Source organism: Telopea speciosissima, chromosome 3, assembly GCF_018873765.1.
Source record: "Telopea speciosissima isolate NSW1024214 ecotype Mountain lineage chromosome 3, Tspe_v1, whole genome shotgun sequence".
In the NCBI taxonomy this organism is placed as follows: domain Eukaryota; kingdom Viridiplantae; phylum Streptophyta; class Magnoliopsida; order Proteales; family Proteaceae; genus Telopea; species Telopea speciosissima.
Window position 1 is genome coordinate 30,298,404 of NC_057918.1, and position 18,534 is coordinate 30,316,937.

The 18,534-nt window shown below is 47.2% G+C and overlaps 1 protein-coding gene across 1 annotated transcript; it reads left to right on the forward strand.

Moving 5' to 3' along the window:
* The first annotated feature begins 14,889 nt into the window (after positions 1 to 14,889).
* LOC122655061 (GDSL esterase/lipase At2g30220-like) lies at positions 14,890 to 17,930 on the forward strand. Its single transcript, XM_043849306.1, has 3 exons — positions 14,890 to 15,504; positions 15,966 to 16,227; positions 17,701 to 17,930. Exons 1-3 carry the CDS (start codon positions 14,890 to 14,892, stop codon positions 17,928 to 17,930), a joined length of 1,107 nt encoding a protein of 368 aa, XP_043705241.1.
* The last annotated feature ends 604 nt before the right edge of the window (positions 17,931 to 18,534 follow it).

Here is an 18,534-nt window from a genome sequence, read left to right on the forward strand (position 1 = left end):
TCCAGACCGAGGTACAGATCCCTTGCTCCGAGCCCTCTGTCGTCAAACTAGGCCCAGCCTTTGTCTCTTACCCCCGTGGCTTGTCCAACTTTTTGAAATATGAGCAGAAATAGCTGCTTTTCCAATCGCCGGCCCCCTTGCAACTCAAGGATAAGGCCTTCGGGCGTTTGTGGCCCCATTATCTCCCGAATTGGAAAACCTGGGTTGATCAAGTGGTCTATGATCGCTCTAACCTGTTGATCAATCTCAGTGTTCTTCACGCCGTCCAACTCTTGACCACCTCTGTTCCTCTTAACTGTCCTCTGCTCCAGGCTGCTCTCCAATTCTGGTCACGGTTGTCCAATACCTTTCATTTTCGTTTTGGGATGGCAGCCCCAACCCTCCTAGATGTCGGAGCTCTAATCGGTCTGAAGGCTGAAGGGAAAGAGTTCAACGGCTCATCCCCCGGCCTAACCGATGTCCGTGAGGTTGAGTTGGATCATGGCCTCAAATTCACCAAGTCCGTAAGCTACAACTTCTATTTGCGAACCTACCGGGAGACCCGCGGCTCCGTCTCCCCCCGAGATCTTACGACCTTCTTTCTATTTTGGATCTGCCGTTATGTCGCCTGTGTTCGGTCAAACAAGATGTCAAAGACCTACCTCCGTCTGGCCAATGCCCTGGGGCAAGGCCGTGTGGTCGATCTAGCTTCTTTTACTCTAGCCGCCCTCTTTCGGGGCTACAATGACATCATCGATTCTGACTTTGACTACGGCGATGGCCCGTTCTAGCTCCTCCAGATGTGGCTTCGCGCTTACTTCACCGATTTGTACATCGTGCCTTCGCCGCTTCCAATCTGAACTGTGGTCGGCTATTTGTTTGCTTCTTCCTCTCACCATGATCTGAAGACCTTGCAAGAGTACTACCACTTCTTTTCCACCTTTGACCCTGACCCAAGTGGTGATTTCTTCCTCCCCTTTCAAACGCAAGAGGCCGTCCCAGAGTGGCTCTCACTAGCCATTGATTGTCCTACGTTGGCCCAGGCCCTATGGGGCAAGTTTCTGGTATGTCGGGACCTTCACATCGGGGTTACTCTAGAGCCGTCAGGAACAACACCTGCGGTTTCGAGATGTACAACCCTCATTTCTGGGCGAGCCAATTCGGCCTCCGCCAAGTGGCCTCTTGCCCCAACTATTACTCCATTATAAACTGTGAGCTAGATAGGATGGTCTATTCGAGTGTGGCCGATATACTTCATGCTTCGGCCATGAATGCCTTAGTCCTTTCAAAGTTCGAACTGTAGTTCTTTGTCAGAGAGCCCACAGCAATCGAAGACTTTACGGCCTGGTGGGATGCATACTTTACCTCTCTCCTCCCACTTCGGTCTTATCACAAGAGTAGCAAGCGTCCTCCTTCATCCTTAGGCACTGCTAGCCACCAGACCGCTGCCCCAAAGCGGAAGAAAGCGTCAGCCCCCAAGCAAGCCACTGGTAAGCATCATACCTCGCCTTTCCTTATTCTGTTACCTTGCTTGTCTTTTGCTGAGCGACCTTCTTGTGACTGTAGCCAAATCCTCAGCGCGGCCCATGTCCTCTGTCCAGTCAGCCCGAGCGACCATGGGTCGTCATCACCAGAAGACAACGAAGACTCTGAAGACGAACCTCCTCCAGTGAGTAAGAGGCTGAAAAGTGTCAGCCCATCAAAGGCCACTCAACGCCAGACCTCTCTTCCAAGTGTATTCCAAAGAGGCCAGACCATAAGCAACAGGCCTCACGTCTCCACAGCAACATCTCCTTCGATCACCTCTCGCTTAGTGAAAGACCGTACTTGGTCCAGTGCACGCCTAAAATAGGCCGTTACAACGAAGTCCCCCTAGGTTATTCTTACCAGCTCCTCAGCATCTGAGTCCTCCTACTTAAACGGTGCCTCCGAAAGTGGCACCGAAGAAGAAGAAATTGGCGCTGACGTGCTTGGTGGTCATGACGTGGCCGAACCCAGCGGGTCTAAAATCCCAGTTCATGAACCAGATCTCCCTTCCCCTCCAAGCCACGTTGCCCCTGCAGTGACTCCTACGGTACGTGTGCCTTAGCCCTGACGTTAGTTCTCACATTTTGCCAGTGCTGATACACCCTTCCTTTCAGGTTGTTAGTTTAGAAGCATTTCTGGCCGACCTGAGTTCCTCTGAAGATGAGAAAGAAATTGACGATGCCTCAGGTCTTGGATCCATTCCCGCCCAGGTGGCCGAGGCAAAAGCACTCCTGCACTCCTTCCTGCAATCTCCTTTTTATGAGGCCGTGAGTGCTGGTAACCTGACGTCCATCGTCGAAGCGCTTCGTACATTATTGTCAACACTAGACCTTCCTATCCAGGTCAAAGAATGGTTAGACGGGGCGGTTGCTTTCATGTTTGATGTGACCACCTCGGCCCCTCTTGCTCTCAAGAATGCTCAGAACTATGAAGCCCTTCTCAAGGAGAGGATGCCATGGACGAGAATTTGCAAAAATTGTGAGACGATCTCAAGACGATTCTAGATGAAGTGAAAGAAGGGCAGGACCGGTTAGCCCGAATGGACCAGGACATCCAAGGCTTGGAAGCCCAGCTCGCAACTCTACAATCTAAGAGGGCCATTCTCGATCAGGAGGTCAAAATGAAGCTTCTTGGTTCTCAGACCGTATTGGCAGAGGCGGCCTCTGTCAAGGCCCAGGCCGAGCAGCAGAAAGCACTGAGGCCAGGCCGCCAAGCCAGTCTGGTTGTAGCCAATGAACGTTTGTCAATGATGGAGAAGAAGTGGAGTGAAATCTAGGAATCCACTCCTCAGGACTTTTTTAAGTAGACCTGCGTGCCATCCCCCCCCCCCTTGGTAGAAGAACACTAGTACCTTATTTATTTTCTGCTTTTGTTTTGTTCGGCCCACTTAGGCCGTGTTTGTTTTCCTTGCGAGTAAAGCCTGCTTTCTTTTTTCAATTCGCGGCCTTGCTCTCGGGGTGTTCCTTCCATCCTTCTTCCATTCACCCCAAGTCCCAGATCGTGGGATGGAAAGTTTTAAGGAACTTGCCGTTGATTGGCCTGATTTGGATGCATCCCTCCAGGTCACGCAGCCTGTAAGCCCCGCCACGGAGCACCTGGGAGACCGTAAACGGTCCCCCCCATGTTGGGGACCACTTGCCCAATCTGGGGTCCTCTGCCCCAATCGGGAGTACGACCTTTAGGACGATGTCCCCTTCCTGGAAGTGCTTTGGGCTGATCCTTTTATTATAGCTTGTCGTAACCCTTTTCTTCTAAATTTGCATCCTGTCTAGTGCGGCCAAAAGCTCTTCCTCCAGGTCATCAAGTTTGGCCAGCATGGCCCCGCTGTAGGCTGTTGGTGTGAGTCCCTACTGGAATGCCACCCGTGCTAACTTCACCCTAACTTCAACTGGTAGTACTGGGTCATGGCCGTATGTCAAGGCGAAGGGCGTAGTGGTCGTGCTGGTCCGCTGTGATGTCTTAAATGCCCAAAGTACTTCAGAAAGCATGTCTGCCCATCTTCGTGGGTTATCATCCACAACCTTCGCTAAACACCCCTTGAGAATCTTGTTACTCACCTCGGCTTACCCATTGCCTTACGCGTAGTATGGGGGTAGAATGGGTGAATGTTATCCCCAGCTCAGCCGTAAAGGCAACAACCTCATCTCCAACAAAAATGCTCCCATTATCACACGTGATAGTCTCTGGAAGCCCAAACCTGTGAATGATGTGGCTCTTGAGGAATTGGATGACCTCTGTCTGACTGACTCCCTTCATTGGTACGGCCTCAACCCACTTAGTAAAATAGTCGGTGGCCACAATAATGAAGCAATGTCCCCGCGTAGCTGACAGAGTAATTTTCCCTATAAGGTCCATAGCCCATCCTCTGAATGGCCATGGCTTGATCACTAGGTTAAACTCCGTTGCTGGCAGGCGCTACACCGGCCCGTGGGTCTGATACGCCCAACAACCCGTAGCATACCTGATGCAATCTGCTTCCACTGTTGGCCAATAGTACCCACGGCGCCGGACCAACCATCTCATCTTGGGGCCTGCCTGATGCTTTCCACATATACCCTCATGGACTTCGGTCATGACCAATGTCGCCTCATTCAGACTAACGCATCTGAGCAGCAGGTCATCCCTCCCCTTCTTATAGAGATCTCCCCCAATCAGCACATATCCTGTGGCTCTATCCCTGATCCTTCTGTCAAATTCTGGTCCAGGATTACTCAAATATTGGATGATTGGCATTCGCCAATCAAGTTGCGTGTCTTCAACGTGGTTAACCTCCAGCTGACTGCCCTCACGGACAGAAGACCGTGTTTGTCTCTTGATGATGATAGTTTTTTCCAAACTACCTTCTGGCAGACCGATGCCAGACGCTGCCTGGGCCAACCCATTTCTGGCCTAATTCTTCACTCGTGGGATGTGGCGAACCGCCACGTCTTGGAACCCTTCGATCAGCTTCTTGGCATGCACCAGATACTCCACCAAGTGTTCACTCTCACACCAATACTCCCCGGCCAGCTGCTTGATTACCAACTACGAATCTCTGATGATCTCCACGGCGTCAACCTTAAGGCCAAAGAGTAGGCTCATCCCCAAGATGAGGGCCTCGTATTTGGCCTGGTTGTTAGTACACGGGAAATCAAGCCAAAAGGCCACTTGCTTCTCCGTCCCTTCTGATGATCGCAGTACAACTCCGACCCTGGCGGCCTACTCAGTCTTAGATCCATCAAAGAAAAGCTTACATGGCGTTAGGCCGATGAGGGGTACCTCCATCATACCCTTTGCTACCTCGATGGGAGGATGGTCAGCAAGGAAATATGCTAGCGTCTGACCCTTGACTGCTTTCTGGGGCACGTACTGGAGAGCGAACTCTGTCAAGGCCAGAGTCCACTTCCCAACCCTTCCCCTAGAAATTGGGCACGTGAGCATGTACTTGATGACGTCGGTCAGGCAAACCACTTTCACCGTAGCTGGCAAGAGATAACATCTAAGCTTGCTATAGGAGAAGAACAACGCCAGACAGAGCTTCTCAATGGCAGGATACTTTCGCTCTACCTCCATCAAGGTCGGGTTAGGTAGAACACAGCCTGCTCTTTTTCGGCCTCATTATCTTGAGCAAGTAGGCTCCCTATTGAACCTTCTGTTGCAGACACATACAATTTTAGAGGCACTCCTTTTCTTGGAGGCATTAGGATTGGAGGCCTCGTCAAATAAGCCTTTATTTGGTCAAACGCCTCCTGGTGAGCACCATCCCATCTGAAGTCTTCATCGGCTTTGAACTTTAGCAGCGAGGAGAAAACCTTTGTCCGGCCTGCAGAGTTAGAAATGAAGAAGCGCCTGAGGAAGTTCACCTGTCCCAAAAACTTTTGTAGCTCCTTTTTATTTGAAGGCGACCTTACCTCCTGGTTGGCTTTGGCCTTATTTTTTGTCAACCTCGATCCCTTTCTGATGAACCAGAAACTTGAGGAAATTACCGACTGCCACCCCAAAGGCGCACTTCAATGGATTCATCTTCAGGCCGTGAGTCCTCATCCTGGAGAACACTCTTCTCATGTGTTCAAGGTGTTCATGCTCATGTTTTGACTTGACCACAACGTCGTCAATGTAGACCTCTACAAAGGTGCTGATCATGTCGTGGAATATAGTATTCATCCCCCTTTGGTAGGTGACACCGACATTCTTTAGCCCGAACGGTATGACTAGCCATTCATATGTTCCTAGAGCACCTGGGCAACGGAAGGCTGTCTTTGGGACATCCTCCTCTGCAATGAAGATCTGATTGTACCCGACGTGACCATCCATAAAAGACATGATGTGATTCTTTGCGGCTGCATCAACTAGCATATCGGCCACTGGCATCGGGTACTCATCCTTGGGAGCAGCCTTGTCCAGGTCTCTAAAGTCGATGCACACTCTTAGCTTCCTGTTCTTCTTTATGACCGGCATTATGTTCGACACCCATTCCATGTACCTAGCAGTTCTGATAAAACCCGCCTTAAACAATCGTGTGATTTCGTCCTTAATTTTTAGAACGACGTCTGGTGCCATTCATCTAGGCAATTCCTTTACCGATCTCTAATTATCCTTAATAGGCAACCGATGTTCAACCAGACTCCAGGGTAGACCGGGTGTCTCAGAATAATCCCAAGCAAAATAGTCCTTAAATTCCTTTAATAAACTTACAATGTCTTTATTTAACTCAGGCGGGAGTAGCCCGCTAACATAAATAGGCCGATGATCTCCGACCATCCCTAAATCTACTTCGACCAAAGGATCCTGGACCTTTGCTAGCATTTCTTCCATTTTCAACGGCGCAGGTGGCAGGTCCTGTAGCCGAACTTTGGGATCAGCCACGGCCTGCTCCTTGGCTGAGATCTCGGCCACTACACCTACTTCATGAGACATCCTCTGCTCCAGGCTTGCAACTGTCAACTGGTGCATTATGTCTGCCACAGTCATCTAGCTTATCTTCATAAATCATCTTGGTCAGTCTTCCTTCGTCGTTCTCCTAGATTCGGTAGGGCCTCTGTCTGCGGTCCCTTCAGCTGGAACACTTCTTCCAAGACCGTGGATGAGGTGACCAGGGATGTGGGCTTCCCATGCTCATCTGCCCCGATGAACTGGATAGGGCCTATGCATCCGTTATACAAAGCGGCCACTGCATGGCTAGCTTCGACCATGAATGGTCGGTTATCGACCATCACCAACTCAATCTTCCCTCCCTTACACCAGAGCACCAATAGTTGGTGTAGAGACGAAGGGACACAGGAGTTCTCATGGATCCAGTCTCTCCCTAAAAGGGCGTTGTAATTGGCCATGGCATCCATGACGAAGAAGGCTGTCAAGGACGTATGATTTCTGACTTTTAGATCAATTGGGAGCACTCATCTCGGCCTAGTGGAACCACCTAGGAAGTTTGTGATTGACGTTAGCGGGTAGTAAGTTGATCTCATCTCTGCCGAGACGTTTCATCATTCTTGAGAGTAAGATATTCACTGCTGCTCCATTGTCGACTAAAACCCTGGCTACTGCTTTGCCATCCATGTGGGACTGAATGTACAACGGCTTCAAATGTCGCGTCATCTCTCGAGTTGGCTCCTCAAATATATCGGCTACCTTTTTTTGCGGTACTGGGGTATCAAAGGTATACTTTGTTTCCCTAGTGATGACCGTCCTAACGTTGTCCTTCGGGCCCTACTGGTCTGGCTCATCGCAGTCTACCCTCTTCTCGGCCTGTTCTTTAACGGGTACCAATTCTATCCCTAGGACCCCGGGGGTGAGTCCCCTACGTCCATGTCTCCTTTCAGCTCCATCGCTTGACCGGGCTGATACTGGAACGTCCTTGGCAAGAGGTACACGATCGAGATCTGCACCTGGGTTAGGATCGTACCGAACATCATTTCAACCAGGCTGCCAAAGCCGATATCCAGTGAGTGGATGGGGCCACTGGTGTCTGCACTGTCAACCTTCGGGCTGGCGCTTGTCACTATGTCTCCGAAAACATCTGGATCACTGTCTTCGGTCTTGCAGTCCGACACATCTGGCTCCAAAGCTCCTTCTCCCCCAATAGTGGTACTTAGGTTTTCTACCCTCAAAGATTCGTTGACCGCTTGGCTCTGTCCCCCAGAGCTCATGCCTCTCCCATCTTGATCCTGGGGGATTGCGTTTCCATGGTCCTCGTTGGCCCGAGCCTGTTGGTTCCGTCTTTGGGCCGCCCTCTTTCTCTGTCGCCTTGTTTTCTACGCTCTGGTCATGTGAGTTGGATCAAGGCTGGTCAGGAACTTCGGGTGTCTTGCAACCTTTCACTCTTCTCCATCTGTCTTAAGAACAACCATCCTTGGCCTATAGCCTCCCTGGTGTTGAGGGGCCTCCCATGCAGAGTGCTTTGTACGAGAGTAATCTAGCCCATATTGTTCGTATGTCAGGTGCCTTCTTATTGAGACCCTTCTAAGCCAATCTTTGGCTGACGGCCTGGAAGTGTGGGTTGCCTGATGAGAAATCAACCCCCTCCCTTGTGCAAGCACTGGACTAACCTCATCCTTGGCTCTTGAGGTAGGCCGTTTGCCCTGATCGGATGATAATTGGCCTAACCGGGCTGCGATTTTGTTTCAATGTCCCCTAATTGGCTGACTGTAACTAGGACAAACTTTTTGGTGCAGCCTTGGCGCTTCACTCAGCCTGGGTGTGCCAGTCCCACATTCTTCTCCTCTTCCCCAAACTTCTGGGCGATTGAACTCATAGCGGGTGTTCACAACGAGTCGCTTGCTACGCCTCCTCCACTTCGGGGCCGCTATCTACTTTTCAGCCTGAATCGGAGTGTTCCTAGATCGGCCCATGACAGGTGCATTAGGCCATTTAGGTGGGGTCAGGAATCCCTACGTTCGGCCTGTTGTAACTTTCAGATCATTCGTTGCACGATCGCCACTGGCCTGACTCTGGAAAGGAGCTTCCCACAAGTTCAGCCGGGATCCCTGCGATCGCTTTGGTAAATTTGGCCCAGGTGAGGCGCTTGTCTGTCCGAAGCTCCAAGCACGCGCTGAATTCCCCTTGGTCCGGCCAGCTTTGAAAAATCGACGCTGACCATGTTAACTGGGAAGGGATCCTTCATCGACCATCATGACTCCCTTTTCCCTCCCTGGAAACTGAAGGCGTCCAGTGGTAATTGCTTTCTACAAGGCATTCCGCAAAACCACACAGTTAGTAGTAGAATGGGTACGGGTATTGTGCCACTTACAGAACTTCTGGTCCTTTAACTCGTGATTGGGAGATACTTGGTGCCCTGGTGGCAACTTAATAGACTTGTCCTTGAGCAACTGATCAAAACTCATCTCGGCCTTTGAAATATCAAAGGAGTACATTACCTTTGAGTCGAAGGTCCTCTAAGGTGCGGTCTTAGATTGCTCGGCTTGGCTTCTTCTATTTTTGCAGCATCCACCTCAAATTCTACGTAATCAACTTGCTTCTGGTCGCTATTCCCCAGTAGTGGGAAAGCATGACCAGCCGTGTCCTTATAATATGTCCAGATGGAGGCCGCTTTCCGCTAGCCCTCCTCTTTCAGGAGTTGCTCATAGGGCATAACCTATAGTACCAGCTGCCCAAGGTCAGCAAAGTATTGGCCAGCAAACCTCTTTCGAAGCTCGAAACTGAGTCCTCCCAAGGCCATCCTTGCGTATTCGGCCTCGGGCAAAGTAGTTGGGCACTTATACTTGGCCATCTTGAATCGGGTGATGAACCCTTCGATGGCTTCACCTGGTTCTTAGGTCATTTTGGCCAAATCTCCTATGGTAACCTCTGGCTCAGTGTGATAGAACTGAGTGTGAAAGAGTTCCTCCATCTCTTGCCAACTCTGGACCGAATTGGCGGGTAGGTTAAAGTACCAAGTAAAGGCCAACCCCATTAAAGAGTTGGGGAACAGCCTAAGTTTAGCCACTTCCACCTCACCCAGGTTGTCGCACTGCACGGTGAAGCGGGCTATGTGCTTAATGGTGGACACCTTGTCCTCACCCGAGAACTTGGTGAACTCTGGGATTTTGGGGTTCCTCCCGAGGTCTTCTGCTTCGAAATATTCGGGGTAGGGCTTCCTATAAGCAGGACGTGGGGTCGTCCTATAGAAAGGATTAATACTGTCTTGGATGATCCTAGTCAGCTCTCCTCAGTCGATTACCACTGGTGCCCCTTATGTAGCAGGATGCCCCGTCGCGTCGGGTGGCCACGGGCTACCATGATAAGCCAGGCCGGGCTGAGCGTTTGGGAACTCCTCCCGCCTCTGTTCAAATCCGAGAACGTTTTCCCTGATGCCTACCCCTGTGGGCCTATACCCTGACATGTCAATGGTCTCGTTGCCTCGCCCTGGAGGGGGGTATCCTCCTAAGGGGACAACGTTTACCCCTGTGGCGGTAGTGTTACTGGACCCCGGGCCGGGCCTGATGCCCCCTGCTTGGGCAGTACTTGCGGTGGCTGGCCACTGTGGTCCAACTGGGATAGCTGCTACGGGCACGTTGCCTGCCCCTAAGGCGGTCGCCTGATTGGTGCCCCCTGGAATGCCCGTGGGAGGGCTGTTAACCACATAGCTCCCGATGGGGTTAACGGCGCTGGGTGAGGCAGCCTGATATAGGGGATTGACGAAAGTCGTCGCTGGCAGACTAACCCTAGGCCGATCCCCAACAACAGGGTTTTGGCTCGAGCTGCTGCCATATGCGGCTTGCACGGGTAAGCTCATTCGGCCTACCTCGAGTCCTCTACCTTTGGGCACCGGGCAGCTCCATCAGGTGGTGTGACCGTTGTGTTCGGTCTTGCCCCTGACGTGGCCTGCTGCCTTAAGGCAACGAGGGTTTCACGAAACTCCTCAAACTGATTTTGCTGGTTGGCTACGGACTTATCGACCGCAGCAATCATGTGTCGTAAGGCATCGAAAATAGGTCTAAAGACATCCTCAAGTTGATGCATACTGCCCGCGAGGGGGTCTACAGCGTCATGCACCATAACCACTAGCTGATGCGCTGAGTAATGGCTAGCATTACTGCCATGTGAACCGCATGGTTCGTCCTCGGCTTGGTCTGCAAGTTTGACCGTCGTGGGGTTCTCCATCTCTTCATCCACCATAGTTTCTTTCTAAATACAAGGACGTCCAGGCCCTTTCTTTTGCTTGACCATAGAAGTCGTTGGCTTATGAGGGTCCCACCGGACTTGCCAAAATGTGTTGGTGACAAAAATCCCAAACACTCACACACGAGGATTCGCACACAGTGCGAAATAGAGCGGGCATGCCAGAACCTTTGCGAAGGTTCAAACGAGGCTGAAAATAGCCTAATCTGACTCCTAACCAGGCAAGTAGGTCTCCCTCCTGCCTGAGTAGCTCTAAGGTCTTTTGGGTTAAGCCAACAACCGTTTGTCACAGCCTGAAATGCTATCGGTCTATGAAAAGAAGAGATATACGAGACACAAACAATAATGAAACTGAAACAATGGATATATTAATCAATCATACCAGATATGGATGTGAACCTTGTGCATACACCCTCGTCACTCCAGGCATGTGACCGTACATTCCTTCAGCCCCAAATAATGACAAAAACAGCAAAGCACGAAATGAAAGACAAAAGTAATAACGCAAATAGGATAAAATGAGTGCTGGTCTTGTCAGATGTGTTGTGTGTCTTCCCCAGACTCGTTGCCTCCCTTATATAAGATAAGCATCAACAGTTACCAGTTTGTGTGGTTACTCCCTCCAGGGCCACTCTTTTTTGTCCATGCTCTTCAGCCCCAATCAGACATCGCTATGTGTGTCACCAACCTTGTTCTACCTCCAACTGCCCAGGCAGTGGTGGGGTCCACCCTTGCTGCATTCTTTCACGTCTCTCGAGTGACGCATTTTTACTTCTGGCACTTCCTGCATTCCTGGTACGTGGGCCAGCCCTTAACTGACAAGGCGCAGCCACATTCCAGCGTCTCCCCATGTTTTTTATCCTAGCGACGACCATCCAACCCTGGCCCATTCTGGCCCAGACTGAACAGAACCAACGGATTTGGGCTGCAAATAGTGTGCAGTGCGTCAGGATCGAGATGTCGACACCTAACAGCTCGGACATCCAACTGTGCCGAATTCGAGAAGAATGAAAAATAAAAACGGAACTCATGAGCTTGGACTATTGGATGTCTAAGCTGCCAGGTGTTAACATCTCAACCCCTAACTGCCGCACTACATACTTTTAGGAATTGGAGAGGATTAAAATCCTAGTACAAACTGGATCGGTGACGTACAAGCGTACATTCCATAACTACATATCATTGTAAACGACCCGTTGAGTAAGGTGACGATTCGTGGATCGTCCAACCCCAAGAGGATACAATATGCCGATTCTTGGGACAATCCGAATCTAAAGCATGGAGGTGGTTGACCTTAGATTTGACCTCAAATTCGATAGCATTCCAGATTTAATTGAGAGACTTAGAAGAGGTAGTCCATCTTCGCTTGTTTCTTTCCCACTAGATGTGATAGATAGAGGCACATAAAACCATCTTGACTATCAGATTGTAGATTGACTTCCCTTTAAAATCATGCCTAATCCATCTCCATTCTCTTTCAAAAGAAGGGAGGGGTATGTGAGAAGGGTTGCATTTTCTACCCATTCAAAACTAGATAGTCTTAGAAAATGAGCAATTGAAATATAGATGGTCAATAGCTTCCACCGCACAATTGAAAAATAGATGGTTAATAGCTTCCACCGCATTCCAACAGAGGCAACAATTAGGAATATTGATATTCTTAAGCAAGAAGAAGTCCTAGGAAGGAAGGGAGGTAAATAATGCACACCAGGAATATAAAGTTGTGCCTTGGGATGTGATGGGAGAAGTAGACTGCATGCCTCCAAGGCGCCTTATTCCTTTTAGCCTGAACAAGGTTTCAAACTAATGCAGAAGAGAAAGTCTTGTTGGAAGATGGATTTCAGATAACAGTATTACCATTGTCAGTGGGCATTCTATTAATGAGATGCAATTGATCCTAGACCAGCTCAAGATCAAAGGAGACTAGATGGAGCCTAGGGCACCAAGAGCCAATAGATGAAATAGAAGACACAAGCGCAATCCTGTCAAAGCCAACATCATACTTGATCCTTTCACCAAAGATAGAGAGGAGAGCACCACAATGATCGATGCATTTTGTGTTCTTAAAATTGGAATGCCCTATTCTTATAATGGAAATTCATGCCAAACATTGTCTTGAATTTTTCAGTACTTCATTTTTCTAGTTGACAAACTCCACTTCGATTAAAACTCGACATGTGAGCAGGAGACCCTTCGGATCTTCCTATCTACAATATTTCAGCTTTATTCAATATGTTTTGGGGCAGAACTTGTGGTGTTGGTATAGAGATATCCTCTACGCCACTAATGCAAAAAAATAAAACCCAACCCCTTCCAAAAAAGGATTTTGTTAGAGGGTCGTACTAGTCAAGTACATATGGCATGTTTCTGTTCTTGGGTGGGGGGAGTGCGTGGTATAGGGGGATGTTTATCCCCTCTATTTCCCTGCCCGGCCCAGTTCCCCAGTGCCTCTAACAAGGGGGGCACAATGACCACTCTACCCCTACCCAAACACTATGCCCGGGTGGGGTCCACACCCCCCCCCTCTTATTAGAGGCACGGGGGAACAAGCCGAATAGGGAATTGGAGGAGATAATTTTTCTGGTATGGGGTGGGGTGTTGTTCTCATTATTCTCAATTGCGTTGCCCATTATACATTCGTATTGACTGAAACTTGAGCAATGAGTTGGGTGCAATTTCTTCTAAAGCATCAATGGATCCACCATTTTTACCATTATTTATCACATGGTCACAACTTTACAAAATTCACCAACTTTAACAACATTATATTTTAGGGAAAAAGGTTCCTACATACGAAAAATTATCCTCTCTGGTTCCTGCCTGATATAGTTCTGTAGTGCCTTTAATATGAAGGGAGTTGACTCCACCCAGGCAGTGTGTTCGGGCAGGGGATAAGGAGGTCATTTCCCCCCTATGAGAAGAACCTTACGAATTGTACCGGACAGGAAACCTGAGAGGATAAAGATCCTCCTACATATACACTCATCGTAGGAACATTTCCTTTACCTTCTTCCTACAATGGGCATATAAGAACCGAGCTCCCTTTATTTATCCTATAAATATTAATTAGAAAAAAATGTATGAATTTTATCCGACAACTCAAAAAATATCACTTGACGCTTCACACCATGTCTTAGTTTGAATTTTGGTTTGTCAAATAGTTTGGTGATACTTGTGATATTAAACATTTTCTTTGTACTTCATATTTTTTTTCATTAAAAAACAGTTTGTATCCATCTAATTAACAACTACCTGAAATGGGAAGTCTTTGGTTTAGGTTAATTATTAAGCTGTTTGGCATAAGGTTTTCTTTTTTCTTTCGGAGGAGGGGGATTGTGCGGGGAGGAATAGAGGGAGGGCCAAAGGGGGATGTAATGACTCATTAGAAAATTGCTACTGGCATGAAAAAAAACATTTTGAAAAAGATGAGAGTGCGAATGACATAAATTTATATTATTATTTGTCTTATTATGTTTTTTTTTTTTTTTTTTAATATTCATTTATTGTCAAATCAACCCGCCCGTATATGCTTGATGTTGACATCGACCAATGAAATAAAAAGGAGAAACGTTGATGGAAAAAAAATCCTCTCCAATTCCTTGATTGCCGAATGCGGTGTATTTTGGGGTTGAGAGGTCGACACTTGGCAAGGGCGACATCCAACGGTCCAAAGTCGAGAAAAAAGAAAAAAATGACTCAATCAACCTCGGACCGTTGGATGTCACACCTGCTAGGTATCAATCTCTCAACCACGAACTGCCTCACACTCGATGATCAAGGAATTGGAGAGGATTTTAATCCAAACCTCGACTGGTACGTATTAATGAATATACTCACTCAAACACTTGATCCATGCTTGAAGCTCAATTAATGAAGAAATTCAAAGTTTGAACAGAGAACTTTCGGCTTAAACCCTCCGCATCTATTCAACCACGGTTTACGATTACTAATATATCAATCCAGATCTTCTACGGCACGCTGCCCGTATAATGGATCGATAATTAGATCATTGGCATTGACAGATTAACATCATATGAGTTGTTAGGACTTGGGAGTAACAAACAAGAATACCGATTGCCTTCCATAGGAGTTGTTAAGACTTATTTATCGTTCTTATGCTTAGGAAGGAAAGAAACCAAAATTTAATCCATTTTTCCAATCTTCCAAGAATATCGATTACCTTCCAAGAACACAATTAAATTCCTTAATAGTCATTTAAAAGAAGATAGAACCATCATATATTCCAGTCTCACTTCCACGTCAAGAAATGTTCTAATCAACCAATTAATGGCTTCCTTATCCCCTTCCTTCTTCTTTCTCATCTTCTTATTGCTCTTAAACACATCCAATATTGCCTCATCAACACTACCAAAATTCCCAGCTATTTTGGTTTTAGGTGATTCAACAGTGGATACAGGGAATAACAACTTCATTTCAACACCTTTCAAGGCCAATCACTACCCTTATGGTCAAGAATTCCCTAATCATAACCCAACAGGAAGGTTTTCAGATGGAAGACTTGTTCCTGATCTATTGGCTTCTGGATTAGGAATCAAAGAACTTGTGCCACCCTTCTTAGATCCACTTCTATCGGACGAAGAACTCAGTACCGGAGTCAGTTTTGCTTCGGCCGGATCAGGTTTTGATGATCTGACCACTCTTGCGTCAAGAGTGATTCCACTGTCTCAACAGTTAAATTACTTCAAGAAGTATGTCAAGAAGCTTCATAGAGTTGTAGGAGAAGAAGAGGCTAAGAAGATAGTAAGTGGCGCTTTGGTTCTGATTAGTGCAGGAACTAATGACTTCCTCTTCAATTTCTATGATCTTCCAACCAGAAGACTACAGTTTGATGTTACAGGTTACCAAGATTTTCTGCTACAAAAGTTTCAAGACTTAATTAAGGTGATCTCTCTCTCTCTCTCTCTCTCTCTCTCCCTCTCTCCCTCTCTCCCTCTCTCATATATCTTAATACGGCAAGAGTTCTCTGTGGGGAGTGTAGGCCTTACGAGCACGGGCCAATGGGAGAGCTCATGGTGGTCATTAATGTCTTTCTTCTCTACTTCCAAGGCGGGCTGTATTGCCGTGCGCCCAGTCTTGCCCCACATACAAGGTGAGTGGAAAATACCACCTTGCCCCTACTCGGGCAGGGTGCTCGGGCAGGGGCAAGGCGGTACTTTCTGCCGCCTTGTATGTGAGGCAAGGCTGGGCACACAGAAGTATTGCCCGCCCTGGAAGTAGAGGAGTCGGATCCTGGGACTGGTCCATCATTTCGCTTGGCTCCCAATAGGATACACTAGCATTTTATTTCTGTGTGTCTATCTCTTTCTTGTCCAAACATAAAATGACCTTTTCACCCTTTGCAGGAACTGTTTGATCTTGGATGTCATAACTTCATGGTAGCAGGCGTTCCTCCATTCGGATGTGTGCCTTTCCAGATCACGGCAAAGTTTAAGAATACGTCTGCTCGAACATGTATTGAAGAAGAGAATAAAGATGCTGGTGGTTATAATTCCAAGCTCACAGGAATAGTGAAACAACTACAAGAATCGTGTCGAGGAAGCAAGATAGTGTACGTCAACATCTACGACCCTGTCATGGACATGATCAACCAACCACAAAAATACGGCAAGTATTATAATGCCCCAACCCCCCCCCCCCCAAATAGTGATCTGAATCGATCGATATCGGTCTTGATTGGACAATTTTACCCTTGATCTGATATTGACACCTGATCCAGGATCAGTGAAGTATTGATATTGACCTCAACTGATATGATATGATCCAATCCGATACCGATACTTCATTCCATAGCTATAAGAGTGAGATTATGACTGATAAATGGATGAAGATGGGTTTCGAGCTCAAAATTAATAAGCCAACCTAGATTAAGCTTAAGAGAGAGGGAACTACCCCGTAGCTAAGTAGTATAGTTTTTTTTTGGGTAAACAAAATAGTATAGTTAATTAGACAGAAGAGGATCCCACATATCTAATGAGAAGAAAGGCAAGAAGGTAGAGAAAAATCATCTCCAATTTCTTAAAGTGTGTATTTTCGAATCGTTATCGTCTACGATTTCCTGAACGGTGCAGTTTCCTAGTGCCTCTAACAAGAGGAGGGTGGGACCCACCCGGGGCACCTGACCAAATACTCTGCCCGGATGGGGTCCATCTTCCTCTTGTGAGAGGCACTAGGGAACCGCACCGTTCAGAGAACCGTATACAATAAAAATTCGTGTATTGCCACAGTTCGGGGTGGAGATCGATGTCGACACTTGGTAGCTCGGACATCCAATGGTGCCGAGCTCGAGAAGAAAGAAAATAAAACTAAAATCAATGAGCTCAGACCATTGGATGTCCAAATTGTCAGGTGTCGATATCTCCACCCTAAACTGCGGCACTGCACACTTTTAGGGAATTACCAAGAATTAAAAATCCAGAAACTACAAGAAGAAGGTCCATACTGACACCTATAATTTTTTATCCAAAGCTTAAATATCCCATTAATTGGCGTCATTATAATTTTGAATTAGATGTGGTTCTACTATCTGACTCAGACTCTACCCATACCATGCCCTATGTTCAGTTCAAGTCTCCCGAAAGCCTCTCTTGGCGGGGTGTGGTTACCAGTGCAGTAAAGTGCCCCACCCCCCCCCCCAAAATCAGAGATGTATAACATCTTATTAGTCCCCTCATCTTCTCTCTGGCCGCTCTTCCTCGAGTTGAGACGCAACCCCTAGTGGCCTATGGGCCCTTGATAGGATCTATCCAAAAAGGAAAAATTAGATTTTACCCAAGTTAATAAAATACTTTCATTACATAAAGATTGGGTTGTACTTTCCCTATATAAGATCTAGGAAAAAGAATATTATCGGGTTGCGTGCAATCTGTGTTTAAACACAGTCCCTCTGAAAAGTTTGCCTCGCCCCTATAAAATGAAGAATCTCCTCTAATTGATGTCTGTGCGTGTCTCCTCATTGCTCACCACTGGTGTAAGGGCCATGCGACGAGGCAAGGTTCTTCTTTCCATAGGAGATTTATTTTTTTCGTTTTTGATCTTTTTAAATTATAATTAGACTATCTGGTTATGGTGGCTGCACAGGATTCGTGGAAACAAAGAAAGGGTGCTGTGGGAGTGGATTGGTTGAAGTAGGACCCCTTTGTAATCGACTAACACCACCATGTGCCAATGCTTCTGAGTATCTATTTTGGGATACCATTCATCCTGGTGAAGTCGCCTACAAGCACGTTACCCATCACATACTGGACCATATGCATATGCACTTCTTCCAGAGTACTACTACTACCTCTCCTCCTGATAATGTAAATTAAAGGGCTAGTGGCCCCTGGGCCTTCTGGTTTTCTGGTTCTAGTCTTCTACTTACTCTTAATTAAGGCAACAACTCCAACTGCAATATAGTAGCTGCAGCTATATATTATTGGATTTTGAAGGCCCTTCCAGTTCTCGTTTTTGGATCTAATATCATATTTTACCCCTCTCTCTCTCAACCCACCCCAAAATTTCATCTTGAATAGGCAAACTATTTCCCCCACCAATGCCTTTCCATCTATGAACAAGCAAAATTAAATAAAAATGAATTAATAATGACTAGGTCATCAGATCAGGTGATTGAATTATAGTGATATATGTAACAGTTTGGCTAAATAATAGACCTTGTTTGTGGAATAAGGGTTTAAAAACACCGAATCGGGATTCAGATCAGTCCTGGCCGGACCGTATCTCTAGATCAGTCTGCATCAACCCTGCAATTGGTGTTTGGATCCGTAAACCTTGTTTCTCTTCAAGGATATCTTTCCAATCTAGATCAGCCTGAATTGGTGAGTTCAATTCGATTTTTAAATCCCTAGTTCAAATGCTTTGGAAATAACCTCGCTTGCCAAGCAGGGGGTAAGGCTGCGTACACAAAAGAATATG

What these genes read in the sequence shown, in the direction of transcription:
- LOC122655061 (XM_043849306.1), top strand. Translation starts at nt 14,890, where the DNA reads ATGGCTTCCTTATCCCCTTCCTTCTTCTTTCTCATCTTCTTATTGCTC. An exon ending in AGTTTCAAGACTTAATTAAG is followed by an intron (nt 15,505 to 15,965) that starts GTGATCTCTCTC and finishes CACCCTTTGCAG; the next exon opens with GAACTGTTTGATCTTGGATG. An exon ending in CAACCAACCACAAAAATACG is followed by an intron (nt 16,228 to 17,700) that starts GCAAGTATTATA and finishes GTGGCTGCACAG; the next exon opens with GATTCGTGGAAACAAAGAAA.